The sequence below is a fragment of the Cryptomeria japonica genome, chromosome 7, assembly GCF_030272615.1.
Source record: "Cryptomeria japonica chromosome 7, Sugi_1.0, whole genome shotgun sequence".
Lineage (NCBI taxonomy): Eukaryota > Viridiplantae > Streptophyta > Pinopsida > Cupressales > Cupressaceae > Cryptomeria > Cryptomeria japonica.
The window spans coordinates 498,736,872-498,758,111 of NC_081411.1; the positions used below are offsets into that span (position 1 = coordinate 498,736,872).

At 37.7% G+C, this 21,240-nt stretch overlaps 2 protein-coding genes across 3 annotated transcripts in view; one reads left to right on the forward strand and one right to left on the reverse strand.

Moving 5' to 3' along the window:
• The window catches only part of LOC131060183 (F-box protein 7), a 336,958-nt gene that overhangs the window by 81,643 nt on the left and 234,075 nt on the right, over positions 1-21,240 (reverse strand). The window lies entirely within an intron of this gene.
• On the forward strand, positions 18,562-19,927 carry LOC131857160 (uncharacterized). Its single transcript, XM_059209322.1, has 3 exons — positions 18,562-18,968; positions 19,097-19,169; positions 19,272-19,927. The coding sequence occupies exons 1-3, from the start codon at positions 18,663-18,665 to the stop codon at positions 19,811-19,813; spliced, it is 921 nt and encodes a 306-aa protein (XP_059065305.1). The 5' UTR covers positions 18,562-18,662; the 3' UTR covers positions 19,814-19,927.

A 21,240-nucleotide genomic window follows, 5' to 3' on the forward strand; every position in this document is an offset into this window, starting at 1 on the left:
TTATTGAGGTTTGTTTATCATAATCAAATCTCTTCATTAAACTAATCAATTATTGTTGTTAGTTAATGTGATTGGTTTGGTTCTTCCTTAACCATGATCGATATCATCATTAGATGGGAATCGATGATAAATACTTAATGGTTCGATGGCATAAATATTATCGGATTCTCCTTGGATTATGATTACTGGTTGGCAAAGATATATGCCTTAATCCGCATTATCGTTGATCTCATCCCATCGCATTTCTTGATCATATGATTGGAATATCTCTGGACTATTATATATTCTCATATTATTATGTATCCTTCCGTAAATGGTATCTTGGACGCCCGCTTCTTGTTAACTCGTCACATGTGATTGAACTCCATGTAATTGATCGTATTGCCAGATATGAAGACTACGTATCAATATCGTATCTGCTGATTCCATACTTCATACTATCTTTAAGAATATTGATGATGATCGGCAGTGGTGTAGCTTATTAAGCCAATCAAGATGTATCAGTGCTTCCTTGATATCACGATCGTAATTAATCGTTTTCTTTAATAATAAGTTCATATCTTTAATTAAAACTTATTTAATTGTTTATTGATTCTAGCTGTCTTCAGGTTCGAAATGGGAATATTACACACCAAGACTTGGTGAGTAACCCTAACCAAGTCCCGAGGACTCAAGGCATGGGTACCTAGTTCAAAAAGATAATGAAATAACATAAGCGTTAATAGAAAAACACTTAAAATCATCTCTTACACCCTTAAAACATTCATTTTGTTTTCAAACACAAGGAGTGAAAAACTAGATTTTGAACAACAAATATATGCCATTGGAGGGAAAATCAGCACATTTGTTGAGCAAGAAATGGTGATTGAAGATCATTTTGGTAGGTTTATGATAGCACTTAATGCATTGAGTGTAAGATGATACACCAAATTGCAACCAGATTTTTTGCACTTTTTTCACTCTCTCAGCTATGAAGGTAGTTTGTCAAACAGTTGGCACCCTTACTGATTCCATTCTTAACCATGTCATTTTAATAAACAGTTTTCTTGATGGTTTTAATATTTTGTTTCAGACTTGCAAGTAGGTTTCAGATTTGCAATATGATTTGGAATTATATTTGTCCTTAAGCTAAAAATGAATAAACAGAGAAAGCAAACTTCTCCAAGAAAGAATACCTTAAATCATATCATAGATTAGATTTCAAATTGATAAAACTTCTGAACTTTATTTAATGCCAAACCAAGACATATTGCTAACCCTTACAAATTTGAAGATATATAGCAGTAGACTGAAACATACAGCAGCAAATATGTTTCACATAATTCCCTTAATCATTCCACTCTACGTAAGAGGTGCTGGCTCCTACTCATCCTCTTCACTCTTCAATGTTGTTCAAGAGAAATGTCCACAAATATCAATACAACAGTTCAGGTCTTCTCCCTTATCACTGTGCACTGAAATGAAGGAATAGCAGCAGCATTTAGACACCAATATTCATGTTTGGCCTCCTTCCATACATCCCAAAACTTTCAAGTAAAACAACCTCACACGCCCTTCTTTATAGTCTCAGAGACCTCATTTCTTGCAGGAACTTATGCCAAGAAGGAAAGGAAATCGCTTAGTCACACAAAATCACCTTAATACATCCAGCAACAGTCACACTTGAAATAAAGATTCAACACTATAAAACCTCCACCAATCTTCTTATCAAAGCCTTAAATGACCATGTCTAAAATATGGCATCCAATTAAAGCAAGGGTCCTTCACGCCATGATAAAGATATACATGAATCTGCAAGAAGTATATCGAAGAGCCCCATGCCTAGGGTTACAACTCCACATGCCTAGAGCAGAATTACTCATAAAATAAATCACCAATGAACCACCATTAGAAACCCTCAAAGAACACAAAAAAATCCAATTTCCCAAACTGAAGTAGATATTTAACAAATATAAACTCTCCAAGACGGCATCCAAAAAAACCTAGTGTCTCACACAACAAACCCAAAGCTCTGATTTTAACACAAATAAATCTCTAAACTCTTCAACAAACTCCACTATGAACTTTTATCTGAAATCTTCGAACAAATCAATCGAACTAGTATGCTCAAGCTGAGATTCTAAAGAAATCTCACCAAATAAACCAAGGTAGATCTCTCCCCATCGAAGCGAATCTTCTCCAAGAGGGTTTCGTCCTCAAGAAGGTGTTGGAAATAGTTTCACTGATGTCTTAGATAATGTCATGCACAGCAATTACATTCAGATTATCATGGCGAAGAGAACAAACTTTACATTCAATGATGCAGGGACATCCCTTTTCCTTTAATGGTTTTTGGCATTTAATTTTTCTTTCAGTTTTAGATTTTGGTTGTGTTGTGCCTAGCACATGCTACCCGTTGTCGACAGGGACACCCTTTCGTTGTTCACCTCGTCGAGGTCTTGAGTAGGATTTTGTTAGGTTGGCAGATTATGAGGTAGAAGGAAGAGAAAGTATGACCCTAAGATACCGCAAGACGTGAGAAACGGTGTTCAGGCTATGATTTCAAAATTTCACAAGGTCCAAGACAAGAGAAGAGACCAATGTTTGTGAAGAAACCAGAGGTCCATTGAAGTAAGTTTGAGCCATTTCAAAGAAAAATAGTGCAAATTTGAAACTTCTGCATAGGTCTGGACAACTTAGACCTCAAACTCATAAGCTAAGGTAGATGTCATTTCAAAATGAAAGGTTTTTTGATTGTCCCTTGAGAATATTGAACTCGTCAGATTGAATGAACCTAGGACTGTAGGGTGAACTTGAATGTATAATTAAAGTTAAAAATCTCCATTTACAAAAAAATTTCAAGCACTAATGAAGGAATCTATTTTATTTTAAAAATTTGAAAGGCTTAGGCGTGAAGAGTTCTTCTTTTTTTTTTGCACTTTTGTCTTTAATCGCCGAACTTTCTCCTTTATTAGGGGAAGTGTGAAAAGAAAAGAAGGGGAATTTGATATGGTTATAGGCATCAAAACATAAACGTTTTTTTTTTTGCATTTTGCCTTTAATTCCCTGATTTTTTCCCCAAGCGACTAAAGTTTTTTTTTAACATAAAACGATGAATGCCTTTTCGCCTTTTCTCTTCAAATCGTTGAATAAAGGCCGACATAGGAAAAGAAAGACCAAATTGTGTTTTAAGAACACGCCCCAAATTCGCACCCGAGTTTGCTTAGGAATTGGTAAAGTGAGCCTTTGTCTGCAAATACAAAGGCCTTTGTCTGCAATTTATTAATTTTTACATCTCTTGACACTCTCTCATCCTGATGATGGATCAAAGAGTGTGATCCGAAACGTTGATGCAAAAAAGATAGACACAATTAAATCCAAAAGCAACTTAATAATTCAGTTATGGATTGTGGAAATTTGATAAAATTAATTGCTGAAGTGTTAAGCTCGACTTGTTCTCTTTCGCCTTAAATCACCGATCATTTTCCTTAAGTGACTAAGGCATTGAGTGACACAAGGAAGAGGGGTTCGAGCGCCTTCTTTTCGCTTCCAAAACACTGAAGTTATGTCGGAGGGGGCTAAGAAAAGTTATAAACTTTATAAAAGGGGAAGTGTTTTCACTTTTTGCCTAAAATCGCCGAAATTTTTCCTCAATATTGTTGGGTGTTAAGGAAAAGTAGTTTGAAAGGTTTGCATGGTTTAATCATAACCTAGGGCGCGGTTTTACTCATGTTACCTTCAATTGCCGAATGAAGCCCTACTTTGCTGCCAAACAATAAAGGGAGAGTGTAGCTTAATCCTCTAAGGCAAATTGATAAATTTTAAAGAAGGAAGGCGGACATTTTGAAATCTTTATCCTCTCAATTGCCCTTGTTCAACGCTGGAACTAGAAGCCCTCAGATCTTCACATGATTATTGGGCATTTTGTCTGATTTCAGGTATGTATTTATGACTCACTCACATACGTGGAGTTCCATGTTTTTGAAATGCTGATAAATTGCTGCATTCAAAGGGTAGGGTTAGCCAAATCGCTTGCACATGGTTTATATTTTAGAAATTTTATCTCAAAGCAAACCCCCCAAGTCAAATGAACACAACTAAAACCCATAATCACAAAACCCAACCTGGGAAAATTTTGGGATTTGCGGCCAGAATAGAAAATCTCAAAACATCACTCAAACAAGCCCTCACATGCTAAAAATTCCCCCCACATCTTGCTAAGCAAAATTCAAACTAGTCCAAAATTGCAAAATACACAAAGCCAACAAAATTTAAACTTGAAACCATGCCAAACCCAAGGTTCCCAGCCATGCAACAAATCTGAAAAGTGGAACAAGCTATAATTTTTTCAAATTTCATCATTATGTTGTTTTGATTATGCTGCTGATTTTGGTACTAATGTCGTTGATGGGCATCGCTAACCTCATTTATGCTCTTGAAACCGCCATGTAATTCATGTCCTGGTGTGCAGGGTAGATGCCTCCCAAGGTGGCAGAGTCCTCTAAGGAACCTGAAGCACCGGGATTGTCCCACAAGTTGGTGTGGCTTTCCTTATTTTGTTGTGGTTCGTGGTGGCAGATTGGTGGAGTTGCAATAGGCTGTTCTCTGTAACAGCAGTTTGGTATTGTGGTTTTTACTCTCTTGCAAAGCTTTTCCTTGTTTTCGTGCTTCTCCTTCAATTCTATGTTTGTAATAGCTTATATTTCATATTACCTGCCATTTTTCAGAATGAGTCATTGTAAAAGCTAAATGGTAGTACCATTAGCTATCACTGTTTGCATCTTATTTGTAATTCCCACTGCACAAGTGGAAGAGGATGGCTTGGCCGCCTTCTATGTTTGTAATCAGAAAGTGAGTTCAGTCCTTCCGCTGAAATATTGCAGTAGAGTTGATTTGTTGTAATAAATCCTCCCGCTGAAATACTGCGATCGAGTTGATTTTTGTTTGTAATAAGTCCTCCCGCTAAAATACTGCGGTAGAGTTGATTTGTTTGTGTGTTGGAGTTTCTCCTTGGCTGGTTTACCGCCAAGTCTTTTGGTCTTCTATCCTACTGAAAAAGTGGAAGGGGTTGGCTTGCCGCCAAAATTTGTAATCAATTTCAGTTTTCAAGCACCTAACGATCCCCTCAACACTGTATGCTCTCACCCTCCCAGATTGGGCCCTCTGTCATCAAAAAGTGGAGGGTTACTTTCAGCAGCATTTGGTTTTCATTTCCTAACCATAACAAGTGTTGAGTTGAATGTAATTGTGGGAAAAAAATTGGAAAAAATTAAGGGGGATATTTCAGTCCCTTTGTGTTTACCAGAAAAATACATGAGCCATTGAGTTATCCCATAGTCAAGAACTGTCAGTTTAAACCTCGAGGTCGTCGTCTTGTGATCATCTCAGTAGCACTAGAAGCCTCCTTATGCAAGAGCGAATGGGATTATCTCGATAATCTATTATGTGTTGATTGAAAGAGTAGCAGTACAATTTCCCGCATCAACAGGTTGGAATTTTGTTTCTTCCTATTCTTGTCGCAGTTTTGTGTGAGTCAGTCCATATTTTTGTTCTTATCTTAACTATGACAGGAAGTTGTGTTCTCAATGGAGTTCAATGTCACACATACCGACCGATAGTTGCACTCAATTGGAGTCTGTTACATAGTTTCATGTTGGTAGTCGGTTTCCAAAAGCCATGTTGGCAGTCGTTTGCCAACCCACTTCTGCTCTATTAGTAAGGTGTCTGTGGGTGAATCGGGGGTTGGTCACATTGTGAAGGAGGGTCGAATTCCACTCAGCAGAGGGAGACATTGTGTGTGTAGGAAATCTGACCCATCGAAGAATGGCCGAATAAGTAAGAGGTGAAAAAAATCAAATTGGAAAGTCCGGTCAATCAAGTGTGTCTGTGAGAAGGCCAATGAAGCCAGTAATTATTTTGTTGTGAATCATCAAACAAACTGACTCCTTCCAGAGTCGATTAGCATTGTAAACATTATGGACATGGTGAAAGAAGATAGTTTTTGATCAATGTGTTTTGTAATGTTTTGTGTTTTGTTACCTGTTGTAATTGGAATAGATTGTTAATAAAATGTTTTCCCTGTCTTAAATTCTTGAAATTCCTATCATTAATTCCCTTGTCAATTGCTCATAAGTTTTTGTGTTTTTGTTTATTGTTTGTTGATCAGCAAGATGTGCCATCATAGTGGTATCAAAGCCTAAAAGAGATTGGCCTTGAGTTGTGCAGATAGAATGCCTCCGAGGAGAATGGGCAGAGGTGGAGCCTGAGGAAGAGGCAGAAGAGTTCCTAGTGAGGGAATTCAAGAAATGTTGCAGCATTTGATGGCCCAAATGGATGACTTGGAAAGGGCACAAAGAAGACGTGCCATCATAGTGGTATCAGAGCCTAAAAGAGATTGGGCTTGAGTTGTGCAGACAGAATGCCTCCGAGGAGAATTGGCAGAGGTGGTGCCCGAGGAAGAGGCAGAAGAGTTCCCGCTGAGGGAATTCAAGAAATGTTGCAGCATTTGATGGCTTGAATGGATGACTTGGAAAGGGCACAAAGAAGGGGAACCCCTGAAGATGATGTGAGTGAGAATGAAAAGGACGAGCAAGAACAAGAAGTGAATGAAGAAGCACATGAAGAACCTGAAAGGTTTGAGGAGAGATTGTTGAGGACAGTATTGAATGTGGGTTCCAAACCCAAGATAGAGGTTCCTACATATTCGAGAAGCCTCAATGGTGAAGATTTAATTGACTGGATCAATGATTTGGATAAATATTTTGAGTATGAGGAAGTGGGAGAGCAAAAGAGAGATCAATTTGCCTGCACTAGATTGAAAGGCCATGCTGCTATGTGGTGGGACTTTATCCAATCAGAGAGAAGAAGGGAGAACAAAGAGAAGATTAGTTTGTGGGATCGAATGGTCGCAAAACTAAAGGCCAAGTTCCTTCTTGGACACTATCAAACAAACCTTTTCAAAAGATTGCAGGATTTGAAGGAGAAGGACATGACAGTTAAAGATTACACTGAAGAATTTTATAATTTGGTGATTCGGTTTGGCCATACTGAGGAAGATATGGAGAAAATAGCCCAATATATGAATGGCTTGAAGTATAGTTTGCAAGATGAACTAAGTCTCATGTCCCCTAGGATCCTTGAAGAGGCTTACCGACTTGCCTTAAAGGTAGAGGAGAAATTGCAGCGAAAGCAAAGTCAACAAGAGAAGAAGAGAGAAAGAGGTTTTAGAGAAAGGGGACAACAATTCGGTAGAGGACAGCAGCACCATCAAGGAGAAGAGGCTGGAAGTAGTAGTGGGACAGCCAACAATGTTAGAGGAGGTTACCAAAACAAAGGTGGAAGATCCTATGGAAGAGGTGGTTCACAAGGTAGAGGAAGAGGATTCACTGGAAAATGCTTCAAGTGCAACCAAATCGGGCACAATAGTTGGGAATGTTCTTAGTCCTCTCAAGAGGGGTGTATGAAGTTTGAATGGAGTGATCAGATTGTTCCTGCTGATCAAGAAAGTATGGGGTCACCTGTTCACCTCAAGGAGAAACCAAAATCCGGTGAGTCATTATTGTTGAAGAGGGTATTGCTAAAGCCACATAAAGAAAACCAAGAACCTATACAAAGGAGGGCCTTATTCAAAACCAAATGTAAGTCCAAAGGTAAATGTAGTAGATTGTTATTGATAGTGGTAGTACGGACAACATTGTTGCAGCATAGATGGGAGATAAGTTGGACCTTAAAAGAATCAAGCATCGATCACCATATAAGGTGTCATGGTTGCAAAAAGGTCATCAATTGTTGGTAACTGAGCAGGCTTATTGATGCAGAGGCTTGGGTTCATGACTCAACAACTTGGAAACATTTCAATGCCCTTCACCAAACTCAACACAAGGCTTGTATCACAGATCTTCAAGCATCCCAACATCTCAAATACATAAGGACTCATCAAGAATCACATCCTAAACAACAACCATATCATACTTCACAAACTCAAAACTCCCCTTCATAATGACTCCTTGCCTTATGGCTACAAATGACAATTATTGTTTCTACTGTTCACTAGACCCCCGTAACTTCAAAGACTTCTTGTAGCAATTCAATACAACATCATTGCACCCTTGATAACCTTCAAGAATTAGAGAACTATCAACCATCATATCTTATACAGAATCAAATACTAACACACCCTTAGAAACCCTCACAAACATTAATTCCACACACTTCCTATTCTAGCAACGACAAGAGCCTATACAGAAAAATGACAGTTTTTGAGAATGAGCCTATTTGACCCCTCAAAAGGCCTTACTAGTTTTTCTGATAAAAAGAAAGTTTTGTTGTAACATCATTAGCCTTCCTCTCAAACAAGTTTCAAGTCCGTACTCGACCATACATAGTTGTACTAACACATTTTCTAACTGCAAATTCTGAATAATATTTTTTGAATAGGCTGCTTTCACAAAAATGATCATAACGTACTCATTTCTCCATGAAAATCGATGAAACTTGAAGAAAATTAAAGTTAGTTCATGTAGCCAACAAATTCAAGTGGTTTCATACCAATACCAAGTCGTATATGTCCATACAAGTTGCTACAATGTGACTGTTTCTGCCTTTACCAGTCTGATTTTCACTATGAACTATAACAAACAGTCTTTAACAACTTTTGCAAAATTGATCATGAAGCCAATCGCTCCAGTGAGATTGTAGATTGCCTAGTTAAAGAACTTTTCTCCAATTTATAGCCATATCCAACAGTTAAAACAAAAGTTATGAGGGTTTTACGAAAATGGGTAACCCTTGGCAGGGTTTTGACAGTGTTCACCAAATTTGATATTACTTTGCCAAGACACAATGAAATTAAATGAAACCAAGACCAAAATGCAGAAAATTCATTCTCCTAACATGTCCAACAGGTTTCCCAAACAAATGAATGAGATTTAAGAATAAAAAATGCAATGGATAAGACTGTAACATCAGGGAAGGATAGTGTAAATACAGAAAATCTTCAAATTTTATTAATCTCTTCCCTCAATACACACCAACCAACAATGATTCGACCTCCCTTACTCACATATATAATAACTACATCAAAACCAACCCCCAAACCGACTCTAACTACCTTTAAACTGATTTGACCATTCGTTACATCTTTTTTTTCAAATTTTGCAATTTTGCATTGTGACAACTTTCCAACTTCTGTCAAACTTGACAACATGACTCCAAACCTTGTCCTATTCACTCCAAATCATCTAATTACTCTCTAGACATGCTTAAATGACCTTATTACATCATCTCAACCCATATTGGGCATTTTTACATGCTTTCACCAACTTTGACCTTGTCAAGACCTTATAGGTCACCAAGAGCATAATGGCTTTAATAGTCTTACAAAATGATTTGAATCGACTCCAAATGGTCCTTATGACCTTACATAACCTTGATTGGCCCACACCAAAGAGTGTAATGGAGGTAACGATTTTTCATGGATTGGCAAGTTTTTATAGAAAATTTATAAGAAATTTCAGTCATGTTGTTGCTCCTATCCTTGAGACTATTAAGGGGAATAAGAGATATTTTGAATGGACTAAGAAGGCTGAAGAAAGTTTTAAATTTCTTAAACAAAAGGTAAGTGAGCAGCCCATTCTTGCTTTGCCTGATTTTGACATAGTGTTTCAAGTGGAGTGTGATGCAAGTGGATTGGCTATTGGGGCAGTCCTCAGTCAAGAAGGTAAAATTGTAGCATACTTTAGTGAGAAACTAAATGAGGCTAAAAGGAAGTATTCTTCTTATGTTTTGGAATTTTATGCCTCGGTTCAGACATTATAAAAATGGAGACATTATTTGCTACCCAAGGAATCCATTGTGTATACGGATAATCATGCTCTACAGTTTAAAAACAGCCAACACGAGTTGAATCACAGACATGCCAAGTGGGTTGAGTATCTCCAAAGTTTTAACTTTGTTTAGAAACATAAAAGTGGGCAAATGAATAAACTTGCTGATGCTTTGAGTAGGAAGAATATGTTGCTTTGTGAAATACAAACTAACAGCGTGGGTTTTGAAAGTTTGAAAGAGTTGTATGCAGAGGATGCAGATTTTAAAAAAGCATTTGAAGCTTGCAGTGATCCTATTGTGAGGAATAGAGAGCCACGAGTGGACTTTATGATTCAAGAAGGTTTGTTGTTCAAGGGAAATAAGTTATGCATTCCTAAAGGATCCATGAGAGACAATTTGTTAAAGGAAAAACATTGTGGTAGTCTTGTTGGTCACTTTGGACAAGATAAGACCTATCTGCAGTTGAACACTCATTATTAGTGGCCAAAGATGCAAGCAGATGTGAGAAGATAAGTGGAAAGGTGCAGCATTTGTCAACATGCCAAAGGGAGAAGCCAAAATGTTGGGCTATATCAGCCACTTCCAGTTCCAACTCAGCCTTGGGACTCAGTGAGTATGGATTTTGTATTGGGTTTGCCTCGCACTCAAAGGGGCAATGATTCTCTAATGTCCCCAATTTTAGCCTTTAGGCTAATAGGCATTATAAGGAGAAATTAATTAAATTAATTTCTTATAAAGTCATTAAAATGAATTATTTATTAAAAAGTGACTTTATATTTAATTAATTTAATTATAAGTGACTAAAGCATAAAAATAAAATATTAATTAATAGTCACTTAATTAAAAATAAATATATTGTACCTACCCCCTTCTAGAAGGTGTCTCATGACAAGTTATGAAAAAGGTTAAATAGAAGAGGGTAAGAGAAGGAAGGCAAACTTGGATTTTGAGATTGGAGAATTAAAAGGATTTTGTAGAACCTAAAGGGTGTCTGCAGACTTAGGATCCTTCAGAACGTCAACTCCCATTGATCGCATAACTGAGGGGGTGAAAGATCCTCTGAAGGGTTGCTTTATGAGTGAGGAGCATTCAGCTTTTCACATTGAGCTTATCAAGGTTTCATATCAGATTTTGAGGTAGTTGCTTCAGACTTATCAGATTTCTACGATTTTGCTAATGACAATGGTGAATGTATCTCCATGGTGATTTGAAGATAGCAATCTCTCCTAGAGAAGGAAGCGATATGATTTGTTGTTCTTGGACGGCAAATCGAAGTATATTGTTGATGGTTGTCATATTGTTTGCAGACTGAACCATCCACGATTTTGTTCATACACCATCCAATGTGCATCGATTTTGATATTGGAAGCTACCGATTTCATTGGGAGAACAAGGCGATCTAATTGTTATAAGTTTTGGTGATAGATATCGGCTACATAAGAGATCTGATCAAAACAGTTTGGTGGCACATAAACACTCGATTTGGGTTGACACTTCATGGTTCGGCCTTGAGATATCTTGTTAGTAAGGCGCCCTCTTCAGGAGAGAAGACCGACCAGTTTGGAGGTGAATTGGACCACTTGCATGCAGTCTACCTGTTATCACTTGAACCTGCACCCCTGTTTGCTAAGCTATCAACTCAGCAGGCTTGTGACACATGGGAACCCTCCTAGGCCTGTGGGTTGCCTAAAAATTGGAGTGAACCTCCAGAGTAAGCTGGTTCTTTTCAAATTTTGCACCTAAACTAACAATTTCTTCAGGGAAAAGAGTAAGGAGGAGAACATGTAAAACTGAAATCTAAATCTAAGGTGATTGCACCAGATGATATTTTGAAATCCAACTAAGCAAAAGATACACAGTATAACAGTGATAATAAAACTCTTTTACACTAACCAACAACCCATGATCCTTGCATCAATGCTTCATAAGAAGGCTGGATAATCACAGTCCTAAGAGGAAAAAACTCCTTTCACAACCTAAGACTGATAATTACTAAAAAACACAGCTTATGACCTGCAAGAACATATGTATTTCTATATAAGGCATCAACAGAAAGTGCAATTTTAAGGGGGGCAAAAAGCCAACCACAAAGAACTGACTAACACTAAAGACACAATAACAGAAAAGATGAGAAGTAGAGATGTATGCCAAGCTATTATAGCTGCCAAAAAGGTATCACCAAGCTCTGTAATTCCTGAAAATGTGTTACAAAAACATCCCTTCCTGCAGAGAGAACTCAAAAATTACATTCTGCTAAAAGATGAATGAATCAGAACCCTAACCAAAATGAAGGCTTCTAGTATATATGCTTTTTTTTCAAAGCAAAAAAGACTCCACCTCCTCATTTTAGGTCGAGCAAACTCAAAAAACCTACTTTTTGGGCCCCAAACATATCTGAAAAGGAATGTACTTGAGCCAAAAAGTCAAGCCACCCATTCTGCAACCATAAAACCCCATAAATGCATCATAAATGACCCTGAAATATCTCTGACAAGCCTGCAAGCCCTCATAATTGCAAAAAATATCTTTCCCTGACCTCCAAACAAATATCTGATAAAGTGATTTTAAAAATTATCATTATCTAATTAGACATTTGTTTGATTTTATTTTATTTATATTTAAAGTAAAGGCTTTAATAATATAAAAACAATAGAATTATTTTATTTAAAGTGATAAATAAAAATAAATCACTTTAATAAGATAATTTTATTATTTCTATTTATTAAATAATAAAATGTAATAAAAAAATATATTTAATTAAAGTGTTTTAATGTACACTTTAGTAAATAATTTCTTTTATTATATTTCATTACATTTTTACCATAAATATAAAATAAAATGAAATTAAAACATATGTTTAATTAGGCAATGATTTTTTATTTTTTTTTAAAACTTTAAAAAGCATTTGTTTACATCTATTGGAAGGCATATTTCCTAAGTGATTTAAAATCACTTAATAGGATATGTGGAAATAAAAGGAAAAAGTGATATGAAATCACTTAGGAAGCAATGTGAGTTACATATTTTTAAAGTGATTTATAAAATCACTTAGAAGCATATGGCGATAGCTCACCATGTGGCCTCTTACATTCTACGTGGCATAGAAGGGGGAAGAATAAAATGTAAAGGAGACATAGGCAATTTCGAAGACATTTTAGGGGAAACATAACCCTAAACTCTCATTTGCCTCCTCACTTTTGTATTCGACTTTCTGGAATCTTCATTTGGAAACTGGGCGCCGCTAGGGTTTGAACTGGGCATGGAAGGAGAGAAAAAAAATCAGTCATTTTCTGGTGCTGGGCGCCGCTATGAGTGCTGGGCCTATGGGCGTTCGAAGCTTGATCTCCCTTCTGCTGTATTTGATAAATTCCGGGCTTACTTAGGGAGCCGCCGTGGAGATTTTTCTTGTGTTTCTGTGCATTTCCTGGGCGTTCGATATCCATCCCTACTGCTGGGCGCGACCTTTTTTCTTATACCTTTCTCTCTGCTTACAGGTTCGCTACCTTTTACCAAGTCTGGAAAGAATGTTTGTATCTTATGAGTTATTGCATTCCTTCCATAATTTGATCTGAAATCTCTAAACACGTTTTAAAATCAGTCCTTTCAATAATAGCTTCTATAATCGTTCTGATTGTCTCAGTATGAATTAGGTTCTGAAACCCTTCAATCAGTTCCCAGAATTGCAGCAATGCAGCTCTTGCATTAGTTCTAATTTTCAACTCCTTACGGTTGATACCATCAGTACGAATAAATTTCAAAGCACTTGAAAGTGTCAAATTTCTATCAAATGCCCAACGCTTGAGTGCAGCCAATGTCTGTTCTCCAATGCCTCCTTGTGTGAGTAGAATGGTACAGACCCAATAACTGCATGAGGAATTTGCTTGCTTGTAAGAGAGGATTGAAACAAAAATGACTGAGCATGGGTACGATATAATATCACACAGCTGCTTAGTTTGGCTAATTTTTTTTTGGGACAAGTTTATGTATCTGAACTGCAACAAAATCTGCTTCTTCAACAACATTGGAAAACTCCTCAACACAAATAGGTTCCCCTGCTGGTTTCACTGGGAGAAGATTTAGTGCCTTTGTGGATCCAACTTACCGGTTATAGGAAATATTTTTCAACATCATAGAAGCAACCTTTAAAATGTTCCTTGACGAACGATAATTCCTCATAAGCTTGAAAGTGGTGATGTTAGGAAAGTCTTGTTCTAGTGTATACTGCATATGAGCCGCATTTGCTCCACGCCATGCATATATAGCCAATTTTTTATTCTGCATTGCAATCTTTTCAGTTTTGGTATCTTGCCTCTTTCTCATTTCAGAAACTGTAGCTTGTTTGGCATGATCTCAGCCAATGAATGCTTTACATAAGCAAGTTGATCTGAAAAACTCTTATTTGCAGCATCTGCTTCATCTTTCATCCAACCATGCTGTTCTATTTTACCTGGTTCAGAAGTTAAAAGACCACTGTCTAATAAGTCTGGTGATCCCACACTGAGATGACTCATGAAATTCTCCCCACAATCAAAAGCACAAGTTTGAATGCAGCCTGAATAAATTGTAGGATATCTGTAAACACATTCAACATTCACCTCCACCTTAGGCAAAGGACTTGTGTTTACCCCAGTTGACCTGTTTGTAAATGGAATCAGACCCAATGACGCTGAAGATTCAGACTGACTATCAGCATACTGAAGTGCTGAAGCAGGTGGTAGCATATTTTTCTCATGAAAATTATTTATGCTAGAAGTCCTCACTGCAACCATTGCTTCTCCAAACAGTTCTTGACCAGCAATTTCAGATGGTTCCCTCTCAGTTTTTGATTCAACTTGATAAATATTAGAGTTCAAGGTAGATATTTCATGCAGAGTTGCTAACATGTTATTAGACTGATCTTGCACTACAGTAGAAGTGCCAGGCATCTGCAAATGTTGCTCCATAACTCCAAGGTTGTTGTTTCTTATGCCCAAACCAGTGAACGATGCACATTGATTATCGGCTAAGGACTTATTTGTTCCCAGCATTCCTTGAAAAGGACTTATTGTTTCCAATGGTAAAATCCCCGTTTCTTCCATTTTAGTTCCCATCTCAATGGTAACAGAACAACTAAAGCTGTTTATATTCTCATGCTTTTGCTGCAATTCAAAGTGTTGATTTGATATTTCTATTGAAGGACTGGATGTGTTTTGAGAAGACACTAAACCAGGTTTAGCCTGAATCTTCTTATCCAATTCACTTATACTACAATAATCACCAAATCCATCAAGAACGTTGGGATCTTGAGTTTTCAAATTAGGTTTATTGAGATGAGCTTGAAGCATCATCTCAAAATCTGATTCTACACCTAGAGCATGAAACATAAGCACAACTGGAACTGTAATTGCAAAGAAATAAGCAGAAATCACTTTTCTTCCTGCACACCATTTGTCGTCTTTTGATGTCTTGAGGACTTTGACAATAACTTTATTCTTGTTCATGAAAAATCCGCTTGTGCAAGGTGTGTAAATTGCCATCCAGATTGGACTATTTGATATCCAAAGTCGACTTGTGCACCGTTCTTCTTTCTTCATTGTAATGATTCCTTGACCCCATCCTCTGATAACTTCACTGCTGTGTGCATCTCTGAATGATTGTTTGGACTGAAAATGGTGAAAAACAAACATTAAAAACCCTCCTTTTGTCATCTGCCATTTAATGTTGTGCATTAAAATATGTATTTTATGAAAACTGTAGCTGCATACTTCTGCAAAACACTCTTAAATCTGAATATCATTTGCAAGGACGTAGCTGTCTTGAAATTGTTGAAATGTCTGAACAATAACGCCTTCTCCAGTTTATCATATAAAAAAAAAAATTTAGGCTTGATGCATAAAATGTCCTCTTATTGATCATTTGTAGATATTTGCACCTCTTGTTCACGTTCTTTAAAAAAAGAAAGTCTTATCATGCTTATTGGCTGATAATGTGATTGCATACTTGCGTTTTGTTACTCTTTTTCCTTTTATCACCAGCTCTGATATAATTTGATTGTATGAGACCTTGCCATCGTTTCACATGAGCTAGGCTCAACCCTTGTGGAAGCCTCATTCTTCTCCACTCATTTTTGTGAATTTTATGACCAGCAAGCTGTCCCTTTTCCTAATCCTGCACATGACACAAACCTGTTAGCAAAATATGCATATGTATGGTGATTTTCCTTTGATCTGATATTTGCCTTTCGCGATCCCTTTGTGATGCGAGTTATATGCATCTTATGCATGTAGGGATCATATATATATATGCATGCATTAGTACACATGTTAGAAATGTAGTCAGCCATTGCTTAGAACAAAATGTTCTAACGTATTGCATGTTTCAACTCTTTTGCAGATATCGGAAGAAAAGCAGATACGGACCAGGGTGAAGCAGCAAGACAAAGGCAACGTCGAGCCTACTTCGACTGTTCCAGTCATTCAGGCAATGACTGGTTCCATTCTTAACATGCCTTCTTCATTTCCTGTACTTGTGCATACATATCTGTATATCTCTTTTCTGCACTTGATGCATGTAGCTAGTCTCACAGCTCATTGTGTGGGACGCATGTTTGAATATGAATAAAATACTGCTCCTTTTGATGAGATGTCTCTCTCTTTTGTTGTTACAGACTAGAAGTATTTAAAAATACCATCTTTAGCTCACTCCTTAGTGCAGTTGGAAACACAAAAATAGAGAATTAGTACATACTTGCTTCTTTTGTAAAAACTAGCATCTCTTTAACCTATTTTTCAGCTAGAAGCGAAAAATAGGTAACACTACCCATAGTTTTAAAAATCGCCGACTCGCCTCGGACTCGCCACGGACTCGCGAGTCCTTATGCGCCGCGAGTCGACTCGCCCAGGACTCGCGAGGCGAGTCCAGGCGAGTCCTTGCGAAAGACTCGCGAGTCTTTCGCAAAGATTCGCGCGAGTCTTTTGCTCGGACTCGCGAGTCTTTCACAGGGACTCGCGGGCCCAGAAAAACACGCCCCTAAAGGGTAAAAAAAGAGTTTTTTTTTTGTTTCTCACTTCATTTTGGTTTTTCTTTGGCCATAGCAGGTTAGAAAGGTTTGGAGGAGTAGAGGGACGAAGGAAAAATCAGCAAGAGAGATCTAGGTAACGATTTTTTCTCTTTCTTTTTTTTTTTCATTTGAATCATTTCATTGTTTTGAAACTGAAAAAAATCTTTAAAAACAAGGGGATATGCTGCCAAATTTTTTTCTATTTTCTTTTCTAAGTTATTTCCTCTTTTTTTTTTCTTGTTTTTGAATGCTATTTTTCCCAAATGATTCATTGTCATTTTTTTTGTTGATTTTCCATTAAACCCTGCTGATTTTTTTTTTTCATGTTAAATCAGCAAATGGCAAGTTCAACTCCAAGGGCAACCCCAAGGTCAGGAAGACAAAGAGATAAAGCTTGGAAATATGGGATTGCAGGAAGCAAAAAGGGGGAGATCACTTGCACCGAATGCACAAAATGGATGACTGGTGGAATCAATAGATTAAAATACCACCTTGCACAAATACCTAGATATGGTGTGGAGGCATGCCCCAAATCAACTCCTGAAATTATTAGAGAGATGAAGGCCATTCTTGCTGAGAATGATATGCATAAGGAAGAAAGGCAAAAAACAAGAGAAGCCATGGCAGCTGCAATGAATCCCACATTGTCCACTTTGGGTCCCATTGGTCACAGTCGGGGTTGTCAGTCACTTTCATCTTTTGGTGACAATGAGGGTGAGGCTAGTGGCACTCCTGTTAGATCAGACCCTAATTTTTTTGTACCACGCAATGTTCCAAGTGCACAACCTTCACTTGAAGGTACAGGATGGAATAGAGAGAAGCATGAACAAGCACGGATAGCAGCTTCAAACTTTTGGTTTTACAATAATCTATCTTTCAATGTAGCAAACAATGTGTATTGGGAAAGTTTTGTTAATGCATGTACAGTGGCAGGTAAGGGGTTTAAGGCCCCAACAGGTCATGACTTCAGTGGGCCATTGCTAGAGAAAGCTGTGCAAAATACACAAGGTGTGGTTGATGATCAGAAAAGGTATTGGAAGAGAAAAGGATGCAACATTTTATCTGATGGATGGACAGATGGACGGAATAGGACTCTTCTCAACTTCTTGGTGGCTTCAAATGGTGCAATGGTATTCATAAAGTCTGTTGATGCCTCAAATGAAATAAAAAATGCAGAGACTTTGTGTAATCTATTGGATGGTGTGGTTCGGGAAGTTGGAGTTGAGAATGTTGTCCAAATTATCACGGACAACGCAGCTGCATATGTATCTGCAAGTAGAATGCTTATGGAGAGGCATCCTTCGATTACATGGAGTCCTTGTGCTGCACATTGCTTGGACTTGGTGCTAGAGGACATTGGGAAGATTGGATGGGTGAAGAAGGTGGTTGAAGATGCAAAAAGTGTCACCAAATTCATCTACAACCATACTTGGGTGCTTGCTTTGATGAGAAAACACACAAATGGCAAGGACCTTGTGCGACCTGGAGTGACACGATTTGCTAGCCACTTCATCACTTTGCAGAGCATTCTTAGTGCCATTCCTCATCTTAAGCAGATGTTTGTGTCAGATGCTTGGTTGGGGTCTGCATACTCCAAAAGACCTGAAGCAGAGAAGATTGTGAGCATTGTTTTTGATGAAGGGTTCAATAAAAGTGGAGAGGAGTTGACTGCGGTAAGTAACAAACACAAAAGTAAAGTTTATAACTTTATACAATCTTGTCTATTTGCTGATTTTATTTTTTAGGGGTTGATTTTGTACTAATTTAAAATTTGTTTTAATTTTTTTAGGTGACAGAACCTTTGGTAAGGGTTCTTCGTATGGTGGATGGAGAGGGCATGCCAATGGGTTTCATTTATGAGGCCATGGATAGGGCCAAAGAGGCCATTTCACATTACTATCGTGTAAATACAAGAAAATGTGAAATCCTTTGGCGCATCATTGATCGTAGGTGGACAAACCAACTCCACCAACCGATACATGCCTTCGCCTACTTTTTGAACCCGAAATTCTACTTCTCTGATTCATTTAGGGCTGATGAGGAGGTCATGGCAGGTGTTATTACATGCATTGATAAGATGACACCTGATCCTGAGTTGAGAGACAAGGTTCTTGATGAGTTGGAGGTGAGATTTGACATTTGCAATTGCTCTATCTTTATTTATGAATTCGGAAATGTTCATTATTGAATTTGAGTTTGACACTTTGACTATCTAGTATCTATTTCTGAATTTGGAAATGTTCATTGTTCAAGATCTACAAAAGTGCAAAGGGGAGACTCTTCTCATCACAACTAGCAATTGATAGGAGAGGAAAACAACAACCAGGTAAAAAATTTAGTAACTTAGTTCAATAGTGCAAGAAAAAACCTACAAACTTGATTGTTACATTTTTTTCTCAATTCTAATATTTCTAAATGCTTTTTGTAGATTTATGGTGGGAGAATTATGGTGCCGGCACGCCTAATCTTCAAAAGATAGCTATCCGTGTTTTGTCTCAGCCATGTAGTGCTTCTGGGTGTGAACGAAATTGGAGTGTCTTTGAGAGCATTCACACAAAGAAGAGAAATAGATTGTCACAAAAGCGGCTCAATGATCTAGTATTTGTTCGGTACAACCTTCGCCTTCGAGTTAGACAGGTGGAGGGTGTTTCACATGAGGCCATTGACTTGGATGAAATTGATCCATATGGTGATTGGACCATGAATGAACAAAATGATGGTGATGATGTCCTCCTTACCGAAGAAGAAATTGCAGAAATAGAGAGAGGAGCAGCACAAGATGCAGAAGGAGCAAGATTGGATGAAATGGAGGATGAAGATGAGGACGAAGATGAGGATGATGATGAGGACTTTGACTTTGAAGAAGAATCATCTCACCATTTAGCTACCACAACACCCACTGCTACTACTTCTAGCTCAAGGCCTGAAAAATTGAGCTATATTAGGAAAAATACAAAGAGGAAGATGTAGTCTTCTCTTTGGTTTGTTCATTCACATTGTTGTTTTTCACATTTGGAGTTGGACTTGGACATATCATTATATGTAATTTTGTGAACATTTATATACTTATGCTGCCATTATACATTTTAGAGTTGAAAGTTGAAACTTGAATATGCTGCCATGAATGATGAAATTTCAAATATTGCGTGTTTGTAGATTATATGACATGTGTAATGTTTCAATTATGGCACTTATGTTCTCTAAATGCATTAATTTCTTTATGTTCTTTTTGTAAAACTACGGTTTTTTTTTGCCAAGTCTTTGCCGAGTCTTTCGCGAGTCTTTCACGAGTCCGAGTCTGAGTCCAAAATTTTGGTTTGCCGAGTCCGAGGCGAGTCTGAGATTTTCAACTATGAGTCTACCTTGGTATCTCAGACCCTTCACTTGCAGCAGGAGGGACGGCATGCACATGGTTCGATTTTGCTCATTGGAGTCTCCTTGCTAGTGGCTATTGTTTGTTCCTTCATCGCCATATTCAAGCGATTCACTCCAGGTTCTTTGCCAATAAAATTCATTGTAATTTCAGTTTGATATGCATAAAGTTTATGAGTACCATTAGTCCTCAGAAGTCTGACAATTAGTTATTGTTATCAATCAATGTGTTTGGGCTTGTAAAGTTATCATTGAGCTATCCTATGAATAAAGGATGAAGGAGTTAATGGATGCATCTTATATGACTAAATTCTGAGATTGTATGACAGCCATTTGACATAATGACAGCCAGTAGGCGTCCATGTTTGAGAGCTACTTTTGTCTTGCAACATTTCTAGGTTGGTCTAAGTATTTTAATATTTTCATATTTGCATTTCAAAGTTTTTTGGTGAATGTTCTTTCATGAGGAATTAGTGTTTGATGTTCCTTATATTGAACTGAAACTAAGACTAGCAGACTGAGACTCTGTTAGCCAAGTGTTTGACGAAATATTTAGGCCAAAAAGATCAGAATTGACTAGGGGCATTACAGTGGTATCAGAGCTATCGTCCTGCCATCCTATGATCAAAATTGTTGAATGAGTGCAAGGGAAGTAAAGTACTATAACAGGGAACATCAGAGACAGCAGTACCAAAACCCGCGAGTACCTAACGTAGACACATTATCAGCAGCATTGAGGGAAAGAGACGCTGGAAAAATGGCAGAAGATGACAAAGATGCTTGGGCAGAAAGGAAGTTTGACACCATGTTGGACATGATGTCAAGATTGTTGGGCAACATGGAGCAACAGTCCAACAACGACACCAATTTCCAAAGAAATGAAGTTGAACACAGCGGGAGCAATGAAAACATCAGAAATGTTGAAGGAGATAGGTCTGCCCAAAGGACTACTACTAGGGGATCAGCCTCTAGACCACTCTTCCCCACTTTCACACCAAGGGAAAACCCCCCTATAGTTGCTGCTA

What these genes read in the sequence shown, in the direction of transcription:
- LOC131857160 (XM_059209322.1), top strand. Translation starts at nt 18,663, where the DNA reads ATGGTGGATGGAGAGGGCATGCCAATGGGTTTCATTTATGAGGCCATG. An exon ending in AGGTTCTTGATGAGTTGGAG is followed by an intron (nt 18,969 to 19,096) that starts GTGAGATTTGAC and finishes TCATTGTTCAAG; the next exon opens with ATCTACAAAAGTGCAAAGGG. An exon ending in GAGAGGAAAACAACAACCAG is followed by an intron (nt 19,170 to 19,271) that starts GTAAAAAATTTA and finishes TGCTTTTTGTAG; the next exon opens with ATTTATGGTGGGAGAATTAT.